At 39.0% G+C, this 25,329-nt stretch overlaps 1 protein-coding gene and 1 long non-coding RNA gene across 3 annotated transcripts in view; one reads left to right on the top strand and one right to left on the bottom strand.

Moving 5' to 3' along the window:
- ALG8 (ALG8 alpha-1,3-glucosyltransferase) overlaps positions 1–19,916 on the top strand; it is a 28,451-nt gene extending 8,535 nt beyond the window's left edge. The window contains exons 3-13 of the mRNA XM_004279838.3: positions 2,697–2,890; positions 6,054–6,163; positions 7,387–7,454; positions 10,744–10,870; positions 11,137–11,240; positions 12,038–12,158; positions 14,584–14,723; positions 15,940–16,079; positions 17,427–17,524; positions 17,840–17,912; positions 19,279–19,916. Of these exons, the coding sequence (XP_004279886.1) occupies positions 2,697–2,890; positions 6,054–6,163; positions 7,387–7,454; positions 10,744–10,870; positions 11,137–11,240; positions 12,038–12,158; positions 14,584–14,723; positions 15,940–16,079; positions 17,427–17,524; positions 17,840–17,912; positions 19,279–19,510 (1,407 nt within the window). The 3' untranslated portion in view covers positions 19,511–19,916. The remainder of the gene's footprint in view (positions 1–2,696; positions 2,891–6,053; positions 6,164–7,386; positions 7,455–10,743; positions 10,871–11,136; positions 11,241–12,037; positions 12,159–14,583; positions 14,724–15,939; positions 16,080–17,426; positions 17,525–17,839; positions 17,913–19,278) is intronic.
- LOC117196589 (uncharacterized) lies at positions 1,493–25,186 on the bottom strand. Of its 2 annotated transcripts, XR_007478840.1 has the most exons (4): positions 23,922–25,186; positions 13,581–13,686; positions 2,164–2,220; positions 1,493–2,007 (listed from the first exon to the last, which is right to left on the bottom strand). It is a non-coding gene; the product is annotated as an uncharacterized LOC117196589 (long non-coding RNA). The 2 variants fall into 2 exon arrangements; XR_004476839.2 differs by lacking the exon at positions 13,581–13,686.
- Between the last annotated feature and the right edge of the window lie 143 nt (positions 25,187–25,329).

Here is a 25,329-nt window from a genome sequence, read left to right as displayed (position 1 = left end):
AATAGCAATTCAGGGTCTGCAACCATAGCGAGTCATGTGCTAGTCCCTGCGTAGTGCATAGCGAGGGAAGGAGAATCTTTCAAAGAGGGAAAAAGGAAGTTGGGAGGGCTAGAGTAAACAGAGTCCATGGCTTTTCATTGGCTGAGTTGTGACAGTCTGAGCTCTTTGCAGGAAAGAAGAGACTTTCCTCTTGCTGTTGGGCTCTGCTGTCCTCCTAGGACCTGAGACCTCCCCCTTCTGGCCTTCTGATTCTATCTTAATTGAGGTTTCTGTTTATTAATTTTTACATCTTCATATGTAAAAATGAGGTTGGATGTTTTTGTACTTGAAGAAACAGCTCTGTTGTGGTAGCTTCCCGAGCTAATGGATTTGGAGTCGGAGACCCAGATTTGAGCCCCAGCTCTACCACATATAAGTGACAGAACTCTCCACTTGGGAGGAAATGTTAGCTAATCACTTTCCTGGCTTCCCAAAAGCTGTTTAGGTAAGATGATGGCCCCAGCTGGAAATCCCTGATGTCAGGAGGGCCTTCTGGGCTAGGTTTGGGAAGTCTTTTTGGGGAGAAGGACCAACATAACAGAGGGTGCCTGAGTGGTGTGGGGTTGGGGATGGCAAGGGAAGGCAGGGACATTTTGTTTTGGATAAATGACCATCTCAGGCAGCACCTGTTCCTTCTCCCAACTCTTTTCATGCTTTCTGTTCCCCATTTTATTTAAAGTAATAAATATGTCAATAAAATAAAGTAGGAAAATCTTTTAGACTTCCAATAAAATAAATGGCTCTTTAAGGGTAGAGTGAGCTCTGACATAGAAACTGTGGCTGGAAACCACAGATGTTAATAAAGTCTAGATTCATGTTGAATTTCTTGAAATTATATGGACCAGTAATTTCAAAACTTTTTAAAAAATATGTTCCCTAGCCAGAAATCATTTTTGAGCATTCACTACCCAAGACGTCTTTATAAATTATAAAGGCAAAGCCCTATTAATATACTTTTAAAAACAGAAATTAAGAAGGATAAGAGTAAAAAATAGAATTTCTAATTTTTCTTTCCATAGTTCAGTGGCTCATCACCCCACATTGAAGATTTGGGATTAGAGAAGGAACTTTTCATAAAGGAAAATTTAATGGGTGGGTTCGTAGCCTGAGTGCCCTAGACAGAGAGCCTCTGGGTTGGCCTTTGCATTTTATACCTGCAGGGGGAGTAAATAGGCTACTTCTTATTGAGACCTAAAGTTTTCATTCATCCTTATCATGAACAAAGAGCTAATAATTAGTTTGAGTCTCCCTTGCCTCATTTTATACTATAGAGAGACCCTAAATAGTAGTCCCTGTGGGCACTCAGTTAGTACCTAGTGAACCCTTAGTGCACTTCCAGAAGGAGAGGAGTTTTCCATTGAAAAGAGCAACAAATGCAGAGTAGGGAGATTATTACTGTCTCAGCTCTTCTAGGTGCAAGGTCAGGTTTAGTTTTAGGGACATGCTATGAGGATAGTAATAATGTTTTAAATGATAACAATTAACACTTTTTACTGATACTTAGTTTATATCTGGTTCAATACTGTGTGTGTATATATATATATATATATATATATGTAAAAAAATTTTTTTAATATTTATTTATTTTTGGCTGCACTGGGTCTTCGTTCCTGCGCACAGGCTTTCTCCAGTTGTGGGAATGGGGGCTACTCTTCACTGTGGTGCGCGGGCTTCTCATCGCAGTGGCCTCTCCTGCTGCGGAGCACAGGCTCTAGGCACGCGGGCTCGAGTAGTTGTGGCACTCAGGCTCGGTATTCGTGGCTCACAGGCTCTAGAGCACAGGCTCAGCAGCCGTGGCGCACGGGCTTAGTTGCTCCGCGGCATGTGCGATCCTCCCGGACCAGGGCCCGAACCCTGTCCCCTGCATTGGCAGGCGGCTTCCCAACCACTGCGCCGCCAGGGAAGCCCTATATGTAAAATTTAATAACCCATGAACTAGGTACTGTCATCCTTGTATGAATGCAGAAACTGAAATAAAACAACAAAATATACCATCATAAAGTTTATATACTTTATATTTTTATATAAAGTTTATATGTTTTTCATATGATCTATATTTTCATTTAATCATTAGTGACCATTCATTCATTTAACTAATGATTATATAATATATCAGGAACTTACTAAATGCTCAGGATACAGAAATGACAGAGTGGTTTCTGCTGTCAAGGATCTCATGACCTAGTGGAACAAAAGATAAGTAGCATCAGTGTAGCATTTTTTCGTTTATAAACGTATTTCATATGTATTAACTTATTTAGTCCTCACAATATCTCATTTTACAGATAGGGAAATTGAATCTCTGGGACAGATCTTGAACTCAAGCTAGTAAATCATTCGTTATGCCTTAGCTCCCTTTTTATATTTAGATGACTAGAACCATGTCATAACCAAGTTTATTATTAAAAGTTTTCAAATTAACTTCTTGTGAAGTATAGTTGACTCTAAGGAAATTGAAGACTGTATTAAATAACTTAGGAAACATGTTTTGGTGTTCTGCTCAGACTTAACAGAAAATTTTCTATTTATGGCATATTTTAAGTATAATTTCATCATGTGTGTTTTTTAAAGATGAGAGAATGAAAATTTCCAACCTTTGCACCTTCTTTATTTATTCAGTTACTTAGGATATGTTCTATCTTCAATTTTTACCACAGGCAACTTCAGAGTGGACCTTGGATTACCCCCCCTTTTTTGCATGGTTTGAGTATGCCTTGTCACATGTTGCCAAATATTTTGATCAAGAGATGCTGAATGTCCGTAATCTGAATTACTGCAGCTCAAGGACCTTACTCTTCCAGAGATTTTCCGTCATCTTTACAGATACACTCTTTGTGTATGCTGTCCATGAGTAAGTCTGAGAATGTCATTTCCTGTGGAAGGTGTTGAGGAAATATTATAGCATTGTTCCTCATTTGGGGCAAACAAAGTTCATATAATAGCAAATGCTAGAACAGTCCAAAATGGTTGTGTTTCAAACTTCACAATGAGTAATTACAGCAAGCAGTCTAGCTGAATCTTGTGGAAGAAAATGGGGGCTAAGGTGGGGTTACAAGTTAGAGGTAGAACAAGAGATTGTGAATGTTGTGAAAAGTAGTCCCAAGTGAGTTCCAGGACCGTTTCTCCTGCCCAAAGTGGCTCTACATGCTTCTCTTTCCTTCCTTGTAGCAGACTACCAGAGGCTACCATAACCTACCCTGTTCTTTGGGATACACATACCTACATACAGCACAGCACACTCATGCATACATACGCATAATGCTAACCACCAATGGAGTTTCCATTGTAGTAAACTCAAGAAATCTTACTGAGTGCTTTCAGTTGTAGTCTCTGGATTCTTTCCTTCATGAAGACTCTTCACTAATTTTAAGTTATGTTTATATTTTAATGTTTCGCATATTTTACTTACAAGTTACTTTTAAGTAGGTGAATACACGTACGTAGAATATTGTGCACAGTGACTTCCAAGTAGTGATTTCCCAGTTAATGTTGGTTTCTATTCTGTCCTAAGACTTAAGCCTGCTGGTGTGATTGTGACAGAGCAATAACTGGTGTCCATTCAATGACCTTTGTCATAAATAGATCATTTCTGTTTGTGAGGCCTTCTAGACTGAACTCTTGCCCCATTCAGTAAAGACTCCCTTGGGGATGTTTTAACCCCTGCTCATTTTCGTGGAATAACTGCTGTTTGGCACCCGGACCTTCATTCTCTCTATGACCTGGCAAGAGTTGAAAGTGAAGGTGATATGTAAATGTACTCCTTTTAACTCAAAATGTTTAAATTCACACTCTCAGGGAAAGTGTATACAGGCAGAGAGAGGGAGTAGAATTCATTTCCATCTACAATGTAGAGGGAACAGTTAAGTAAGATAAAAATCTGGAACAAGGCACTTTGTATAGATTAGTAACTTACTTAATTTTCTCAATTACCCTGTAAGGTTACTATCTCTATTTATGAGGAAACTGAGGCTCCATGGAGGAAAAGCAGGACACCTTTTGCTAACCCCTATTTAATTGCATCTTTTTTTTTTTTTTTTTTTGGCGTTACGCGGGCCTCTCACTGCTGTGGCCTCTCCCGCTGCGGAGCACAGGCTCCGGAGGCGCAGGCCCAGCGGCCATGGCTCACGGGCCCAGCCGCTCCGCAGCATGTGGGATCTTCCCGGACCGGGGCACGAACCCGTGTCCCCTGCATCGGCAGGCGGACTCTCAACCACTGTGCCACCAGGGAAGCCCCTTAATTGCATCTTTATTATGTCTTCTTTTGGTTTTAGATTTCTTTGGTTTTAGAATTTGCTGATATTCAAATGAAACACATTTTTTTAAAATCTTTTTATAGAATAACACATCCTTTTCATTGTCAAAATTTTGGAAAACAGAAAGCAATTATACATACACACAAAGTAAAAATGACCCATACTCCTGCACTTACAGCTGTCCCTATCAACGTTTTGGTGCATATTATTTCAGCCTCTTTCCTGTATCTGAATTTAATTTTTATAAAATAAAAATGGGATCATACTGTTTTGTCACCTGGTATTGTCACTTAATATCTCTACCTTTAAATAACATACATTTTTTCATAGGAGATTTTTAAATTATTTGGGCAATCAAGAGCTGCAGGTTTGTGGCTCTATTCTTTTTTTTTTTCAATTCCCTCCACCACCCTCTCCCAAACTATCACAGGTCTATTCTTTTTTTCTTTTTTTAATATTTTTTTTAAAAATTTTATTTTTGGCTGCGTTGGGTCTTTGTTGCTGCACACAGACTTTCTCTAGTTGCTGCGATAGGGGGCTACTCTTCGTTGCGGTGCACAGGCTTCTCATTGCAGTGACTCCTCTTGTCGTGGTACATGGGCTCTAGGCGTGCAGGCTTCAGTAGTTGCAGCACGTGGGCCCTAGAGCACGTGGGCTTCAGTAGTTGTGGCGCATGGGCTCAGTAGTTGTGGCACACAGCCTTAGTTGCTCCACGGCATGTGGGATCTTCCTGGACCAGGGGTTGAACCTGTGTCCCCTGCATTGGCAGGCAGATTCTTAACCACTGCACCACCAGGGAAGTCTTCACAGGTCTATTCTTAACTTGGCTGGTATCATAATATATAATTTGGAGTGCTATATCATTCTGGTCTGCATTTTTAGTTTTAAGGACTAAAATAGTGTGTGCCCTCTCAATTTTCAAAATCCTTACATTTGGGTTTTTGATGGATGGTTTTATTGTTTGTTTGCTTTATTAAATGAAGACTTTGTTTTCAAAAAAAAGAAAAAATGAAGACTTTTGTTTCAAATCAGCATAGCTGAGAAAGAGACGTGGAACTGGCCCTGAGGCCTTTCTTTCTGCTACCACCTTTTTAAACAGTCAAGAATGGCATGGACACCCCAATCCCTGTGTCTAATCTAATAAACTGACAGGGAAGCAACTAAAATTTTTCCAACCCACTGGAATTTCTTGGGAGAGGTGACACCTAAGGGCACCTTAATTGGAAAATTGTCAGCATCACCAGAACTGGACTCCATCACCTTTCTTTTTCCTCCCTATTAATAATTGGCAACATTAGAGCTGTGTTTTGGGTGCAGTCATATTGAAGGACTACAAGAAATTCTCTTGGAGTCCCTTTCCTCCTTTTTTAAAAAAAACCTCCCATGGTCCTTGAGAAGTAAATTTAATACTCTGAATGAAAGCATCTAGTGTGCACTGAGTACTCCATAAATACTAGCTTCATTTCCTTCATCCTTTCTCTCCTTCATTCCTCCATCTCTTTCTTCCTTTTTTTTTCCTTCATATTTGGGTTGATATAAACCTGGGTTTTCTGACTGCTAGTCAGCCTCAGTGTCACTTTTTAATCATCATTTTCAAAATAAAATAGTTCCACATTAAAAAAAAAAGAATGGTATGGACACTTTATCAGGAATGGCTAATCAAACACATCGGAGTATATCAGAGTGTACTCTGTAGAAGTATTATGGTGTTCTAATGAAGATTAAATTTGTTTCTGATTCTTTCCTCATGTTGCAATATAGGTGCTGTAAATGCATTGATGGGAAAAAAGCAGGCAGAGAACTTACAGAGAAGCCAAAGTTCATTCTGTCAGTATTACTGCTGTGGAACTTCGGGTTGTTAATTGTAGACCGTATCCTTGACGTTTTATGTACTGTTCCCTTACTTATTTGATATATACTAAGTATAAGATTAATTCTTTCTGTAATGGTGATTCTGAAATGTGAGCTGCTTTTGAAAGTGGATGTGGGGTGGGTTAGTCAGTTCCCCAAACTGTGGTCTCTGCCCAACTTCATCAGACTCTGATTGTTAGAGCACTTTGTCCCTGAAAAGTTAGTGGTGACGTGCAAGAACCAGTTAAACTGCCAGTAAAGCAATATACTGGGACTTGGTAACTGTCTTTAGATTAATCTAATACACATATCTTAAATAGTTTATAACACATTATTCTAAATACCTTTTATAGGAAACGGCGTATCACAGTGTCCATATGGAAACAGACAGGCCTTCATGCTTTTCTGCCATCTTGGCTTATGACATATTAATAGGCAAAGTTCTTAAATCCAAAGGGTCTGAATGGGGGACTTCCCTGGCAGTCCAGTGGTTAAGACTTCGCCTTCCAATGCAGGGGGTGCGGGTTTGATCTCTGATCGGGGAGCTGAGATCCCACATGCCTTGTGGCCATAAAACCCAAACATAAAACAGAAGCAATATTGTAACAAATTCAACAAAGACTTTAAAAATGGTCCACATCAAAAAAATCTTAAAAGAAAAAGCGGGGTGGGGGGTGGTTCCTGAATGTAACTAAAATCCGAATGATAGAAGCCGAATTTCTACCGTTTTCATAGAGGTAGCCAGGTGTGGAAGAAAACACTGAGACTTCCGTTTAAGTCTGACCTGGTCTTGAATCTCAGTTATGAAATTCAAGTATTGTTAGGCCATGAGTGGATTAATGCTCTGAGCTCTAACTACCTCACAGGTTCACTGTATGTGTACTGTAAACAATGGAATGCTACATGCAGTGGCCTTCAGTAGCTGTTAGTTCTCTTCCTTTCTTATCCCTGATTCTAAAAAGCAAAACAAAACAAAAAACTCCTTTAGTTGCTGGCTCTTTAAGGTACAGAAAATTTGGGAAAGTTTCCTGGTTTTCTTCTTAAACATAAATTTTAATTTAAAAGTTTGTCCAGGATTTGGCTGTTTATAGAAAACACTTTTATGAAAAGTCCAAACTGGTAGTAATATTTTTGTCTTTAATTTACCTATAGCGGAAGCATTTGCAATTTTTATACTTAGTCTGCTGGCACAGTTCATTGTGAAGTTGGCATCCTCTGTTTTCTTTCCTTGACCTAAGTCCAGATATTCATTTCCAGTACAATGGTTTTTTATCTGGATTAATGCTACTCTCTATTGCACGATTATTTCAGGTAAACACGAAATAGGCTAATTATATTAGTTTGGTTTTTAGCTTGTAAAGGTGATAGGTAAGTTTATTTGACCAACTGTTTTGAGTTGCCAAGTGCTATAGACACTTTTATTGAGTATTTCTCACAAATTCCATCTTCTCTTTTAATAATACTTTTCTCCATTTTACAGATGAGAAAATTATACTCTAAAAACTTGTTAGAGTGTGGCAGGCCTAAAATAAACTTGAGTTTCTGTATTTGGTTGGGACCATTTATCCAGGAATGAAATCTTCAGCAGTTTATACTATGTAGTAACTGTGACGGCGGGGCCTTAACCATCAGCAGCATGTAGCATAGTGTAATGGAAAGTATGGAATTTGGAACCAGAAGACCTGAGTTGAAATCCTGAATAACCCTACTAAGCTGTGTGACTCAGACAGGGGTTATTCAAAAGCACTGGCTGCTTCAGATTGGGTATGTTATATGTAATATATTATTGAGTAAACTTTGTAACTATTCTGTGAAGTTGTTAAATGTTTCCTCCTTTCATAGAGGAGGATAATTCAGATTTCTGGGACACTCCTCTGTACACTGAATCAGAATCTCTGGGATTGGGTTTTAGGAATCTCCAGGGAATTTTGATACACCATCAGGTTTGGGAACCATTAACCCAAGGCAACCATCAACCCTCTCAGCCTCAGTTTTCTCATCCATAAAATAAAATTTACCCTTGATACATTCTGTTTATAAGATGGGGCTACCTACCTCACAGGGACTTCGGAAAGATCAAATTCAATAATCTATTTTAAAGTTCTTTGGCAACTATAAATGTGTGGATAAGTTTTTTTCTTTTAACCATAAAAAGCCACATTATACGTGGATCATAACTGGTGTTCAATGAATGAATGTTGGATGGTTGTTGAACAAATGAACTAAACTTTAGCTATAGAACCAGCTAGACTTTCTCTGAATCTTAAATAAATAATAAAACCGGTGGAGAGATTTGGAAGCATCCCATTGTTTTTGCCTTATCATTCCTAACGCATCTATTCTAGACCACACCTGATGAGACAGTGAAAGGAGGAACTTGGCCTTTCATGTTCCCTCTGGCAGTGTCTCATTTGATCCTTCCAAACCCCAGGACTCCAGGACCATTGTCTCATTTGATCCTTCCAGAATTCCTGTGAGGTAGGTAGAATGTAGACTTCTTTAGTTATAGTCAACTCAGTTTGGAGGTGGTTTTTCTTTTTCCTAAATCAGAATGCCTTTAATTCTCCTAGGAAGTTTGTTAGATCTAGTACTATTGGCACAACACTTGGTGCCTTCAGCCTGATTGTAGTTTATGTTACCTAATATGTAATATAAGATTTAAGTGATTCTTTGTTAGCATAGCTTTATGTGTAATCATTGGTACTCTCATTCCCAGATCCTCTCTGGAAATCAACTCCAGCTATTGTATAACTATTAGAGGGTGAAGGTAATTAACTTCCCTAGGTTCCTTAAGGAGAATTTGTAGTGTGTTGTTATGATGATGTATCTTGTACTTCAGCATCAAACTTAGTACTTAATAAATATTTGTTGAAATAATGAATTTATAAACCGACTAGGCTCAGTATAAAAGCTGGCTGGAATCACTTGCCTCTGTTCTCCTTATATTACATTTAAACCTTTTTATTATAGAAAATTTAAATTATATACAAAAATGGAGAAAATAGTACAGTGCTCTAAACACACACACACAGAGGATTATTTTGAAACACATCCCAGACATCATATTTCATTTGTTAAGTATTTCCAAATACGGGCAGACCTCAGAAATATTGTGGGTTCAGTTCCAGACCACCACGATAAAGCAAATGTTGCAATAAAACTAGTCATGTGAATTTTTTGGTTTCCCAGTGTATATAAAAGTTATGTTTACACTGTACTGTAGTTTGTTAAGTGTGCAATAGCATTGTCTAAAAAAATGTACATACCTTAATTTAAAAATACTTTATTACTAAAAAATGCTAACCATCATCTGAGCCTTCAGTGAGTTGTAGTAGTAACCTCAAAGATCACTGATCACAGATCACCATAACAAGCATAGTGATAATGAAAAAGTTTGAAATATTGCAAGAATTACCAAAATATAGCACGGAGACAGGAAGTGAGCAAATGCTGTTGGAAAAGTGGCGCCAATAGACTTGCTCAATGCAGGGCTGCCACAAACCTTCAATTTGTAAAACACACAGTATCTGTGAAGCGCAATGAAGCAAGTCGCAATAAAACGACATATGCCTGTATATCTTCAAAACCATGTGTTTTTTTCAATATGGTAAAATACATATAAGATAAAACTTAACATCTTAAACCATTTTTTTCTTCCAGTTTTATCGAGATATAATTGACATACAGTTTAAGGTGTACAGCATAATGATTTACTTACATACATCATGAAATGATTATCACAATAAGTTTAGTGAACATCTGTCATCTCATAAAGATACAAAATTAAAGAAATAGAAAAAAAATTTGATGAAAACTCTTAGGATTTGCTCTGTTAACAACTTTCATATGTAACATACAGTAGTATTATTTATATTTATCATGTTATATATTACATCCCTAGTACTTGTTTATCTTATAGCTGGAAGTTTGTACCTTTTGACTGCCTTGATTCAGTTCTCCCTCCCCCATTCCCCACCTTTGGTACCTACAAATCTGATCTCATTTTCTTAGAGTTTGTTTGTTTTTGCTAGTTGTTATACAACATAGTGATTCAATATTTCTATCCATTTCAAAATGATCACCACATAAGTCTAGTTACAATCTGTCACCATACTAAGATATGACAATATAGTTATTGAATTTCCCACACTGTACATTTCATACCCATGACTCACTTATTTTGCAACTGGAAGTTTGTACTTAATCTCTTAGTCTCCCTCACCTATTTCTTTCCTCCCCGCACCCATTTATCTTAAGCATTTTAAAATGTACAGTTCAGTAATGGTAAGTATATTCACACTGTTGTGCAACCAGTCTCCAGTGTTTTTATTTTTTAATAAACTTTATTGTTTTTAATAATTTTAGCTTTACAGGAAAGTTGCAAAGATAATAGAGTTCCTGTACGCCCTCACTCATTTTCCCCTAATGTTACCATCTTATGGTACATTCATCAAGACTAAGAAACCGACCTTGGTACACTCAGATTTCACCAGTTTTTCCACTAACATCCTTTTTCTGTTCCAGAATCCAATCCAGGATACTACATTATTGTGTTTAGTCTACCCTGAATTTTGAATTATTTACCTTTTAAATCTCCTAGAAAAGGCATATGGAAGGAGCATTTCTCTTTGCTGTTCTCCTACATTTCAAGCACATCTACCTCTATGTAGCACCAGCTTACGGTGTATATTTACTGCGATCTTACTGTTTCACTGCAAATAAACCAGGCAAGTTTTAGTGATCATTTTATTTTATTTTTGCTTTATTTTATTTTACCTTGACTTGGTGGCTTGCTTTGTGAGAGAGTTTTATGAGGCACAACGGGTATCTCTCAGCTATTGATCCTATAAACCCTTTACCCATTCTGATTTTTCTCTGCTCTTGCCACTTCATAAAGATTGGTGTACTATCATGGGATACTTCTAGTTTTGGCGTATTGTATAAGTTACGGCTTTCCATGCTCCTGGTTAACGATAATGTTCCTTTTCTGTAGATGGGTCCATCCGATGGAACAGCTTCAGTTTTCTCCGTCTTATTTCCCTGGGACTAATTGTTTTCCTAGTTTCTGCTCTTTCGTTGGGTCCTTTTCTAGCCTTGGTAAGTCTTTTATTTGTTATAAAGAATACATGTTTGTTGTTATTTAGAAAAAAATAATAAAGCCAGGAATATATAAAATAAGGAAAACTACTCCTTTTTTACTCCTTCCCACTATGATTCCCCAAAGATAGGATGTTATTCTTTCAGACATTTCTGTGCTTATGCAAATATGTATGTGCATATATTTGTATGTTTAACTATATGCCTCACACACACACACTCACACAGAGTTGCTAATAATTAGTCACAGATTTCCATATTTGCTAATTTGCTTGTTTGCTGTACTTTATTTGTAACCTCAAAATCAGTACTCACGGTGCTTTCACAGTCATTCATTGACAGCAAACATTCTAAAGTGCCTAGAATGTTACAGATGTTCAACAGGTGTTTTTCTTTTTTCACTTCTTCCCTCATGCTGAATTCAACTAATTAGTTTTAATTTCTGCTAAAATTGGGAAACACTGCATCTCTCATCAAGCCTTCCCTGCCGTCCCCTTCTCTTTAGTAAACTTGGTAAAGCTGCAGTCTGTGTTCTCCTTTGCCCCTTATAAATTCTTCCATTATTATAGTATTGGACTGGTATTCAAAGTACTCTGATGTATCTTGTCCCACTTAACAGATGAGAAGGTTGGACAAAAAAGAGGTTCTGTGAACTGCTCAGGATCACACAACTACTTCCTTGTATAAAAACCGGAACTCAGACCTCATAACTTTCTACACGCTATGCCATAGACAGTACCCTAGTTCTCTTTTTGAATTTAGAAAATACTGATCACTGTTTAATCTCTTTTCAACAGAACCAACTGCCTCAAGTCTTTTCCCGACTCTTCCCTTTCAAGAGGGGCCTCTGCCACGCGTATTGGGCCCCAAACTTCTGGGCTTTGTACAGTGCTTTGGACAAAGTGCTGTCCGTCATCGGTATGGTAGCAAGCCTTCTTACTTTTTTTTTTCTTTGGCCGTGCTGTGCGGCTTGTGGGATCTTTCTTCCCCGACCAGGGATCGAACCTGGCCCCGGCAGTGAAAGCACCGAGTCCTAACCACTGGACCGCCGTGGAATTCCCTAAGCCTTCTTACTTAGACTATGAATATTGAAAGGACTAGTCACATTGACAAATAGAAAAACCTGTTTTGTGTTTTGAATGTGGCTGAGCTGTTTGTTCTCCAGCCCTGCGTTTCAGCTTTCAGAATGAACAGCAGAGTGGTTCTAGGGGCTGAGACTTCAGTGCAGGAAACAGACTGCACTCCTTATAAAAGCTCTTTGTGGCAGTGAGGTTGTTGCTCCTGTCCTTGGGAAAAAAATAAACTTTTTAGACATTTTTAAAAGGTAATTTTGGGACTTCCCTGGTGGCGCAGTGGTTGAGAGTCCGTCTGCCGATGCACGGGACACAGGTTCGTGCCCGGGTCCGGGAGGATCCCACATGCCGCGGAGCGGCTGGGCCCGTGAGCCATGGCCTCTGAGCCTGTGCGTCCGGAGCCTGTGCTCCGCGACGGGAAAAGGCCACAACAGTGAGAGGCCCGCGTACCGCAAAAAAAAAAAAAAGGTAATTTTACCTTAAGCAAAACGTTATTCAGTAGTTATAGCCTTAGTTTTAAACTTAAAAATGTGAAGAAGCAGGAAAGAAGAATGTGTAAGTTGTGACTCTGGGTATTGAACCAATAAGGAAAATGATGGCCATGCAGTTTAACATGAGATGAGAAGAAAGGGAAAACTTAGGCTATGCTTTTAAGTTTGAGGTGTGATGAAAAAGAATTTATAACCTTTAGATGGTTCTGAAAATAATTGTGTGGAACAACTCACAGTCTCTCATTTGTGAACACAGCCTAGCTTGATGGAAAATGGCAGGATCAAGAGAAGGATAGGTAAACTTTTCTGTAATGGGACAGACAGTAAATATTTTAGGCCACATAAGATTTTGTTTACAACCTTTAAAAACGTAAAAACCTGTGTGAGAAACAAATGCAACAATAAAGAAGTGCTAGGCTGTCAGTAGCAGGGGCTTTGGAACCAGACAGAACTGGGTTCGATTCTTCCACCTATTAGTCGTGTGACTTAGGCACATTACTCATCTCTCTGTGCCTCAGGGGGGCAAAAAGTAATGGCTACAAAGCCCTTGGCACATGGTAGATGCTTAATGCGTGGTGGCTGCTATTACCGTTTTGGCTGCGTACTTACAGGAAATCATAATTTGGTATTATTGCTCACCCACTGAGTCCGGCCTTGATGTACATGGCGTCTTATAAAGTAAGTTCTTAACATTTCTAAAAGCTTTAAACAACCAGCATGATATGAGGTACAAGGGTCGCTTGCCTTATCTGAGTCAGGAAACTGCTGTACCTCACCGTGTATATCTGTCTCCTCAAGGAGGTCGTGAATGGAAAGTCAGTGGCAGGTTAGGCAACTCTGTTTCAGGCAGATAGTGATCAGCTTTAAGAGAGAATCAGCAGGCTGAAGGAAAAAGGGACAAGGTGAATGAATAGAAAATATTTTGGTAGTCTACACCTTTCCCACATTTCACTAATTTTCAATGGCATTAGACAGGGCCATTCAGGTGCTCAGACTGTCCCTGACTGTTCTGTTAGCTTTTTGGGGGCTGGGACTTGCATCATTATCCTCAGACTTGGTTCATTTAGTAAGTATTTCTTGAACTCCTATGTGCTGGGGATAGAAATAAATTAATTGTCATTCCTGCCTTTAAGGAACCGAGTATAGTAGAGGAAATGAACATACATACAGATACAGTGCAGTGTGGTGAACAGAGACATGTATAACAGACCTTAGCCCACAAGAAAATCAGCTCTATTTCCTGAGTTAGGAGCTTTCTCAGATGAGTAAGTGAATTAGGAGTTAACTTTTAAAAGTGAGTAGGCCATTCTAAGCAAAGGCAGTAGTCTGTGCAAAAGGACACAGGTGTCAGTGGTATGTCGGCTCATTGTGGCCAAGCTGTATTTAACAAGGTGGAGTAGATGAGGCTGGAGATGTGGGAGGGGGCTAGATCATGGAAGACATATGTGCTATGCTTAGGAATGTGGACTTTATCCCATAGGCAAGGAAGGATTCAAAGCTGGCCTGTGACATGGTAGACCTGTATTTTAGAAAGCTCGCTTCATTTTAGAGCTGTTCATGCTGCCCGCCAGCAAGGTTTCTTGTTCCAATACAGACAGCTGCAGTCTAAACTAGAGGCGTTTTAGGTAGAATGGTGCAGGACCGAGTTAATGAAATCTTGACCTTGAAACAGTCTTAAGATTTAGTAGATTTATTTTTTTTCCTCAAGGAATTGATTGGTAAAATATGGTGTGCCATTAATCAAAACAAAACAAAATAAAATGTCTTTTTACTCTGTAGGTTTAGAACTGAAATTTCTTGACCCCAGCAAGATTCCGAAGGCCTCAATGACAAGTGGTTTAGTTCAGCAGTTCCAACACACAGTCCTTCCCTCAGTGACACCCTTGGCCACCCTTATCTGCACTCTGATTGCCATATTGGTAAGAATTCACACGTGGTCCTCATTTCTTGAGTTTTCTCTGCTTTTCTTTTGTGTGGCTGGTTGAATTTTAACTTTCAAGTTTTCCCAACTGTAGGATAAATTCCATGGCCGTAATCCTGCTGCAGATTGAGGCATTTCCTATTCTTAGGGTAACTTTGAACACTGTAAGGAAGGATTACTAGTAAAGCCTCTATGAGAGAGGTTCTCACCAGAAGCTAATAGACCATCTGTTCACCGTCAGATGAGGAAGAAAGAAAAGCCCAGGGGAGGGAACTTGGACCACACCGTGGAGAAAGAGGACAATGTAGTAGGGACATCAGGTTTTTGTTTTCATACATGGCTAACTGATAAAAACTCTAAATTTGTCTGTACTGCATGGATATTTTGTGACGATGATAATGAATTGAGAGAGTCAATGAATTGAGGCTGTCTGAGCATCAGATAAGAATCTTATATGAATCAGATGCTGTTATAGGCATCATTCATAGCTGTTTTTATTTGTTAGTGATCATGATGCCCTCAATTTCGTGATACAATTTTAGTAAAATTCAGGATAAATAACTTAATCATATCTAATTACACTCAGTTTTAATTTTGGTTTCTAAACAATCAAATCTACTCACAAGACACCTGACCCCACTTAACTACGTGGCAGTACTGGTAGGTAATTAAGCTCTGTTGGCCTACTTATCCACATGTTCTGAATTTAAAACTTTTTTCCTAAAACTTCAGCCTTGTAAGCTGCATATGGAAGGCCATGGTTTTGTTGTAAATTACACTCCAGCCCACAAAGTTAGGTGTTTGTTTATTAATATGCTAAGATCTAATTTATTATTAGCTCCACAATATCGATGAACTTTTGTAGTTTGACCTAATATGTTCAGTGACTATTAATTAACTAATTATGAAGGTGTAGTTAGGAGTTATACTGGATATCCTAGAACTTAATTATCATTTCATATTAATTTTGACGAATAGAATTAATTTTAATGTGTTCAATATATATTTCCAAATGCCTTTTTTTTTCCTGAGTAGTTGTTTTTATGTTAAATTTTGGTGGACTGTTCACAAAGCGAATTATCCCAGTTTGATGGAGAATAGTCTTAAGAGCTACTGTTTTTCAGAGATGATGTAAATTACATTCACCTGAACAATGTTTCAGTAAAGCCTATTTTAAATGATACTGAAGTTTTATCTTTGCCTATTGTTTCTAGCCCTCTATTTTCTGTCTTTGGTTTAAACCTCAAGGGCCCAGAGGCTTTCTCCGATGTCTAATTCTTTGTGCCTTGAGCTCCTTCATGTTTGGGTGGCACGTCCATGAAAAAGCCATACTCCTTGCAGTTCTCCCAATGAGGTAAGCAGATAGCTCAGTCAGTCAACATTTCTGGCATATTTCACAGTGATCCTATTGTTTTCCATTTGATCTGTCGCTTCTTGACATGTTCAGTGGGATGGGCAAAGGCAAAGACACGTGGGAACAGATTTATACCAGGACAGAATGGGGATGTTTAACTTGGGATCCTGGTACCTGTGAGGGTTCTAAGTATGCAAAACTGCCTGTATTGTTCCTGCATTTTTTGGTAAGGGGTACCGTAGTGATTAAGCGCCATGATACCAGGCTGTTACTTCTGGCTATTGAATAGCAGCATAGTATGGAAAAAGCATGGACTTTGGTGTCATCACACCTGTGAAAATAAGGTCCCACAGTTCCTTGTTAAGTGTTGTTAGTCAAAGTAAGGATTGAGTCCATTATGGAATAATACCTAACACATACAGCACTTCAGAGTTTTCAGAACTGCTTTTGTTGTTAGTTGGTTTTTGGGGGGCGGGGGTTGTTGTTTTGTTTTGTTTTGCATTCTTTCTTTTGAGCCTCACAACAACCTTTAAGATAATTAGTATAAGTGGATATCATCCCCTGTCTTCACATCTGCAGAAACTAGGGCTCAGAGTTTAAGTGACTTATCCAAAGTCACACAGCTAGCAAATAGCAGGGTTAGGACTTAAACCTGAATCTTATCATGCTGAATCTTAAGATCTTTTCACTGTGTCATGCTAAAAAAGAAAAAAAAAGGCATTTTAAATGCAGTTGTGTCCATTTTATATACAACTGAAACCCAGTTAGACAGATGGTAATAGAATTAGCCTTTTTCTTAAGATTTTTCTTAAATCCTGAGAGAAATCATTTAAGCTCTGAAAGGACATTAATCAAATTTGTCAGATGAGTATATCGCTTGTCTGGGTTCATTTAGCAACTTGGAGTTTCCAAATTAAAAAATAGAGAAAAACTTCTAACGTCTTTAGTTAGAATTCTTATTAAACACCAGCAGGTATGGGGCATTGTCCAAGAGAAGGACTATAGGGTTGGAAATAAAACTCCAAGTCCTGTTTCTCTAGCTGCCACCACTAGGCAGCTCCCAATCCCACAATATTCCTTTCTTTGAGGAGGCAGTTACTCAGAGGCAAGATTCTTTTTTGAATGTTCCATGACTCAGTGTGATGCATTCTTCTTTGTATTGCTTAAAGTTTCCCACTGAAAAAATTAATATTCTCAACTGAATTGGACTTGTAGCAAAGATCAGTATGTTATTTTATGCATAAGCCAGTTCTAGAAATAATATTAGATGCAGGTTATTCCAGCTATCTGCAAGTATAAGCTTCATTTGATGTTTTAAGGAATTATTATAAGAATTTTTATTTTTAGCCTCTTGTCTGTGGGAAAAGCAGGAGATGCTTCAATTTTTCTGATTCTGACCACAACAGGACATTATTCCCTCTTCCCTCTGCTCTTCACTGCACCAGGTAAATAGCTTCTTTTAAGAGAGATCTATTTAATTGCCATGCCTTTTCATCAGAGCCTACTGTCTGATCAATACTATGTGATTTAAACAACCTTAAAATCTCTTAGAAAGAGAGAGCTCATCCATTCTTTTAAATAAAACCTCCAACATGTCCCTAATTCTCAGTATCTTTACATGTCACAAAAATGTACAGTTAAGCTCCGAAAGCGTTCCTAGCACTATATAGCTGTGTCATTGTGATTATATTCCCTTAAGTACCATAAACCTTTCTCTTACCAACTTAATTATCATATGTACTTTTTTATTCTTTTAACAGAACTTCCCATTAAAATCTTACTCATGTTACTGTTTACCATCTATAGTATTTCCTCACTGAAGACTCTATTCAGGTAAGCTAAAAAAAGTGCATTTAAAATTATATTTACTCTTGTGAAATGTTTACTCCTAAATGATTGATAAGCCTTTTAAATTTTATTTTTTAAGTTTAAATAGTAACATCACAACATTACAAAATATCAGCAGATAGCAGGAGAAATTACCCATATTCCATCACTCTCACATGGCAACATAGGTCATGGCTTTAGTTTGGGGGAATATTTGAGGAGGGACTACCCAGCTTAAATTAAAACTTTATATGAAAACTAAAAAATGGAATGTAAGATATGCATTATGAGTAAAACCACATAAATACAGATGCTTAAAACCAAAAGATATGTAAAAAATTCTTACATATCTTAGAATTATGGGTGGAATTTTTTTCTTTTCTAAACTTAATGTTACCTATATAATTTTTTAAAGCTTGCTTATGGATTATATCTGATTGTGTTCATGAAACCTCAAATGCTTAATTATATGAAAACTCAGTTATAACCATATGACTCAGCAATTCCACTCTTAGGTATATACCCAAAAGAACTGAAAATAGGGACTCAAACAGATGCTTATACATCAGTGTTCATTGCAGTTTTATTCACAATAGCCAAAAGGTAGAAATAGCCCAAATGTCCATCAACAAATGAATGGATAAACAAAATAGTATATATACATATAATGGAATATTAGTCATCCAGAAAGAGAAATGAAGCTCTGATATATACTACGACATGGATGAACCTTGAAAACTTAGGCTAAGTGTAATAAGCCAGACACAAAAAGGACAAATACTGGATGATTTCATTTACATGAAATATCTAGACTAGGCAAATTCATAGAGACAGAAGGTAAATTAGTAGGTATGGAGACCGGCGAGAGCAATGGTGGTGCTGGATAGGGAGTTATTATTGCTTAATGTTTCCAGAGATTCTTTTTTGGGGTGTTGAAATGTTTTGAAAGTGGATATTGACACAACATTGTCTATATACTTAATACTACTTAATTATATACTTAAAAATGGTTAAAATACCAAATTTTATATTATTTTACCAAAACAAAAAAATTATGCATTATTTACCATATTCTTATTCCAATATCATACTATCCAGCCCCCTTTCCTCTTCCAAATGCATAGCTAATTCTCTCTCAGCAACTTCAGCTAAGTGACAACATAGATGATGGTTGGGTAAATTTGGATTGTTGAGTTAATGTAATGATATATCTTTATCATTTTTTTAAAATGTGAAATTTTATTCATTCGTTTGACTCTAGCTTTATCTGTACGTCACATCACGACAGTGCAGGTGAGAAGCTTTAGCTGAGAAATGTTTGCAAAAGCAGAATGACTCATCTAAAATCAGACTCCTCTCGTTTTTTCTTCAGAAAAGAAAAACCTCTTTTTAATTGGATGGAAACTTTCTACCTCCTTGGCCTGGGGCCTCTGGAAGTCTTCTGTGAATTTGTATTCCCTTTCACCTCTTGGAAGCTGAAGTACCCCTTTATCCCTTTGCTACTGACCTCAGTGTATTGTGCAGTGGGCATCACATATGCTTGGTTCAAACTGTATGTTTCAGTATTGACTGACCCTCCTGTTGGCAAGACAAAGAAGCAATGAATAAAGGAACTGCTTGGATGTATTCCAAGCAATTATTTCATGGGAAATTAATCAGAACTTGAAGAAAGTTGCTGGTGGCATGAGCCATTCATTTCAGTAAATCTGTTTGAGGACCATTCTTCTAAACTTGGCCTTGCCCAGCTTAGCAACCTGATTGTCACCATGGTGAGAAGCCACTTGTCCTCCATAAGCAGTGAAACACATCTGAAACAAATCTCGCCTTCCCCTATTAAAATTGTCTGAGATCATTGAGGCTGCTTTGCTTGCTCTAGGCAAGGAGGGAGTCTGATCAACAGCATGATTATCTGTAGCCTATGATAACCATTGTCAGGGTATAAAGCATAATTAGAATTATATGCTAAGGGAAATATAAATAAAATACCATTTTGTATTTCTGCACAAAAAATTTTTGGATCATTTCCAGCTCCTACATTTTCCTGTTGGCATGCATACAAGCAAGTGGTGTGCACTGTCCCCATTCTGTACACCTTGTTCCAGGAGATTTTTTTTTTCATTGAAATTATACATTGACAATACTCACAAAGCCAGGGAGAATATTTAATGAACTGTTTGGCCTGTCAGCAGACACTATAAACCACATCTACTCTTACATTAGTTAAGGACATCTTGTACAGTTCATTTATTCTAAAAGCAAGTACTGCAATTTTGATAAGGCTACTCCTTCTCAAACTTTCCTCATGTGAAAAGACTTAAGGGTGTTTTGCAGCCCAGTCTTGTCCTCCCCTCACCTTGAGAGTACTTCATACACTTTATCCAAGACCCCCGTTTGCCTAATACCTGCTGCACATTCAAATTCAACCAACATTTATCTAGCTGACACTAGGAACTTTCACACATTGTATTTACCCATTGTCCCCTAAGAAGATCAGAGAGAGACCAAGGTCAAGAGAATCCTGGGATGCTAATCCAGCTATCCCATCTCTTAAATTCACTCTATTTTCCCAGACTTCTTTTGAGTCTCATTCAAAGATAAAGATGGGGATTTTTGCCAAAGGGGGAGGGAAGTACGGCCCCTCTAGCCTGTTTTCCTCACCACAGTCCCCCTTGCACCCTATACTCCCGCTGTCCCAACAACTTAGATTTCCCAGTGTGCCATGCTATTTCGGACTTCTGCTTCCTTTCATTTTTGCCACTTCCTTTCTTTCCTCTCTCTACTGACTTTTCTACCCTATCATCTGATTGTCTGAACTTCTTCAAGATTCAACTTCACTGCTACCGTATCTATAAATATAAATGTAATACAGTGTAATGATTAAGAGTAGGGGCCTTGGGACTTCCCTGGTGGTTCAGTGGTTAAGACTCTGTGCTCCCAGTGCAGGGGACCTGGGTTTGATCCCTGGTCAGGGAACTAGATCCCACATGCCACAACTAAGAGTTTGCCTGCTGCAACTAAGATTCCACATGCTGCAACTAAAGATCCCGCATGCCACAAGGAAGATCCCATGTGCCGCAACAAAGACCTAATGCAGCCAAATAAATAAATAAAATAAATATTAAAAAAAAAAAAAGAGTAGGGGCCCTGCGGGAATTCTCTGGCACACACACACAAAAAAGAGTAGGGTCCCTGAAATCACACAGCCTGATTTTATATCTTGCCTCCATGATTTTTTTTTATCTGTAGTCAAGTTATTTAACCATCCGTTGCCTCAATGTCCTCATTTCTAAAATCACAAAAAATTTAGAAACCTGCTTAGCACATATTACATGTTCAATAAATATCATTTAAGGGAATTCCCTGGCAGCCCCGTGGTTATGACTCTGCACTTTCACTGCTGAGGGCCCAGGTTCAATCCCTGGTCAGGGAACTAAGATCCCACAAGCTGCGCAGTGCGGCCAATAAATAAATATCTGATATTTTTACGAGTCCTTTCCCTCTACCTTCTCTCCCCCTCCCCCAGAATTGAGTACCCCACCATGTGCTCCCAGGCCAGGGGTCTACTTCTACTATTAACGTCTGTAATAATTGTTTATCTGTTTTCCTCAGGAGACTTTAACAATTTGACAGCAGAGACCACACTTGTCTTGATAGTCCCAGTTTTTGGCACAGTTGAATGAATGAAAAACACCACACAGGCCATGATTAAAATCTAAATGTTTAGTAGCACCAGCAGTAACACAAGGCACCCAATGTAGTTCCTCATATCTTTGCCAATTGGTATGCAAACAAACAAAAAAAGATGAATTTGGATGCCTCTCAACAAGGCCAAATTTAATTATGCTTTGAAGGTTGTTACTGTCAAAGTGATGTGATGTCAGAACTGGAAGAGCTCATCTGGTGCGGAGGTTTCCAAAATGTTCTGCAGGGCCTTGGAGGTTCTTGAGAGCTGCCTCAGAGGCTCTGGGCCCTGAAGCATCTTCAACCAAAGCAAATATGCTTTGATCTATTATATATTAGGCATCATGTAAGTTTTTGTTTGACTTAGTCTTTAAAGCAATTCAACCCCTTATATTACCAGGAGGGCAATGGCTCCAGAGACTGAGGAAAAGCTTGTTGACGCCAACAAAGACTTCCTCCCTAGTATTCATGTATTTAAACTTTGCAAAAACATGAGTGGTTTTCAACAGTAAATTCCTAGGTTTCAGCAGTTAACTAAATAAATTAAAGTGCCGTTTCAAAATGTGTTGAAATCTAGAATTAAGTCAAGAACAAGCAAAGGTTACTATCAAAATTTAAACAAGATGTATAAGAAACCCATTTTTTACCTGCTTTTAATTTATTTGCAATGTACCCAAATTTAACAAGACGAAGAAAAAGAAAAGTGGGAGGAACTTGGTATTCTTGGTCACCGTATCTTTCCCTGGGTTGAGGGGACAGAGCCAGAACTGGGAGGGAACTATGGAAGATGCACTCTTTCTAGCCCAACACTGTCATAGTTTTCCTTGTTAATGATTTCCACCTAGAAACTATTCTTTGTGGAGGAAGCACTTCAGTGTCAGAGAGAATTGCCCCCTATGTATAGTCCATGCAGCTTGTTTGCAGTTAATGGGAGAAAAAAAATTCTATTAAAATATAACCTTTGAAAAAGATGTTTTACTCTTAAGTAGTTTGATGAAATTGCTCTTCCAGTATGATCATGGTAAAAAAAAAATTTACTTTGACCCATCTACCCCCTTTTTCGTGCTTCAAAGAAATGGGCTACTGGGACTTCCCTGGTGGTCCAGTGGTAAAGAATCCACCTTCCAGTGCAGGGTACGCAGGTTCAATCCCTGGTCGGGGAACTAAGATCCCACATGCCGTGGGGCAACTAAGCCCGCATGCCACAACTATTGAGCTCATGCGCCTCAACTACCAAGCTCGAGCACCTCAACAAGAGAGCCAGCATGCCGCAAACTACAGAGCCCGTGCACCTGGTGCACCACAACTAGAGAGAAGCCCGTGTGCCGCAACGAAGAGCCCATGCACTGCAACTAAGACCTGATGCAGCCAAAAAAAAAGAAATGGGCTACTGTGCTAATGGCAACTGAATTTAGAACAATTTTATAAACCTCAAAAACCTGAATCAATATAGCCATTAGTTTCTCACAATAAAGTCCCATATTCAGCATCCCCACTTTATAGAAATGTCAATAAATGTACTAAAAAATTCTTTTTCAGTCTCAGGAGTGTTGACTGCAAGAAAAACACACAACATAGGAGTTGTTTTAGTTTTATTCAGGGACCTTACCAAGGACTATAGTCTAGGAAACGGCTTCTCAGTAACTCTGAGAGAACAGCTCTGAAGAGGTAGGGGGAGATTCAAGTATGTATGTGACTTTTGGGCTAGGGAATACATACAGTCAAGTATACATCTTGGTAAAAGATTACTGCAAGTCACAAAGAACAGATATCTCAGCTTAATTATTTCAGTGCTTTTCTATGTAAAGGAAGATGCAAGAATCAGGGTTCATTAAAATTCTTCCGATTGGAACCAAGATGGCGGAGTAGAAGGACGTGCTCTCACTCCCTCTCGCGAGAACACCAGGATCACAACTAGCTGCTGGACAACCATTGACAGGAGGACACTGGAACTCATCAAAACAGATACCCCACGTCCAAGGACAAAGGAGAAGCCACAGTGAGATGGTACAAGGGGCGCAATCACAGTAAAATCAAGTCCCATAACTGCTGGGTGGGTGACTCACAGACTGGAGAACACTTATAACACAGAAGTTCACCCACTGGAGTGAAGGTTCTAAGCCCCACGTCAGGCTTCGCAACCTGGAAGTCTGGCAACGGGAGGAGGAATTCCTAGAGAATCAGACTTTGAAGGCTACTGGGATTTGATTGCAGGACTTCAACAGAACTGGGGGAAACGGAGACTCCACTTTTGGAGGGCACACACAAAGTAGTGTGTGCATCGGAACCCAGGGGAAGGAGCAGTGACCCAGGGGGAGACTGAACCAGACCTACCTGCTAGCATTGGAGGGTCTCCTGGGGTGACAGGGGGTGGCTGTGCTTCATCGTGGGGACAAGGACACTGGCAGCAGAAGTTCTGGGAAGTACTCCTTGGCGTGAGCCCTCCCAGAGTCCGCCTTTAGCCCCACCAAAGAGCCCAGGTAGGCTCCAGTATTGGGTTGCCTCAGGCCAAACAACCAACAGGGAGGGAACCCAGCCCCACCCATCAGCAGTCAAGCAGATTAAAGTTTTACTGAGCTCCGCCCACCAGAGCAACAGTCAGCTCCACCCACCACCAGTCCCTCCCATCAGGAAACTTGCACAAGCCTCTTAGACAGCCTCATCCACCAGAGGGCAGACAGCAGAAGCAAGAAGAACTACAATCCTGCAGCCTGTGGAACAAAAACCACATTCACAGAAAGATAGACAAGATGAAAAGGCAGAGGGCTATGTACCAGATGAAGGAACAAGATAAAACCCCAGAAAAACAACTAAATGGAGTGGAGATAGGCCACCTTCCAGAAAAAGAATTCAGAATAATTATAGTGAAGATGATCCAGGATCTCGGAAAAAGAATGGAGGCAAAGATCGAGAAGATGCAAGAAATGTTTAACAAAGACCTAGAAGTATTAAAGAACAAACAAACAGATGAACAATACAGTAACTGAAATGAAAAATATACTAGAAAGGGCTTCCCTGGTAGTGCAGTGGTTGAGAGTCCGCCTGCCGATGCAGGGGACACGGGTTCGTGCCCCGGTCTGCGAAGATCCCACATGCCGCGGAGTGGTTGGGCCCGTGAGCCATGGCCGCTGAGCCTGCGCGTCCGGAGCCTGTGCTCTGCAATGGGAGAGGCCACAACAGTGAGAGGCCTGCGTACCGGGAAAAAAAAAAAAAAAAAAAAAAAGCCTAGAGAGAAACCCACACACATATGGTCAACTAATCTATGAGAAAGGAGGCAAGGATATACAATGGAGAAAAGACAGTCTCTTCAATAAGTGGTGCTGGGAAAACTGGACAGCTACATGTAAAAGAACGAAATTAGAACACTCACTAACACCATACACAAAAATAAACTCAAAATGGATTAGAGACCTGAATGTAAGACTAGACACTATAAAACACTTAGAGGAAAACATAGGAAGAACACTCTTTGACATAAATCACAGCAAGATCTTTTTTGATCCACCTCCTAGAGTAATGGAAATAAAAACAAAAATAAATGGGACCTAATGAAGCTTCAAAGCTTTTGCACAGCAAAGGAAACCATAAACAAGATGAAAAGACAACCCTCAGAATGGGAGAAAATATTTGCAAACGAATCAACAGACAAAGGATTAATCTCCAAAATATATAAACAGCTCATGCAGCTCAATATTAAAAAAATAAACAACCCAATCCAAAAATGGCAGAAGACCTAAATAGA

Source organism: Orcinus orca, chromosome 8, assembly GCF_937001465.1.
Source record: "Orcinus orca chromosome 8, mOrcOrc1.1, whole genome shotgun sequence".
Classification (NCBI taxonomy): Eukaryota; Metazoa; Chordata; class Mammalia; order Artiodactyla; family Delphinidae; genus Orcinus; species Orcinus orca.
This window is presented reverse-complemented; position numbering and strand designations above follow the sequence as displayed.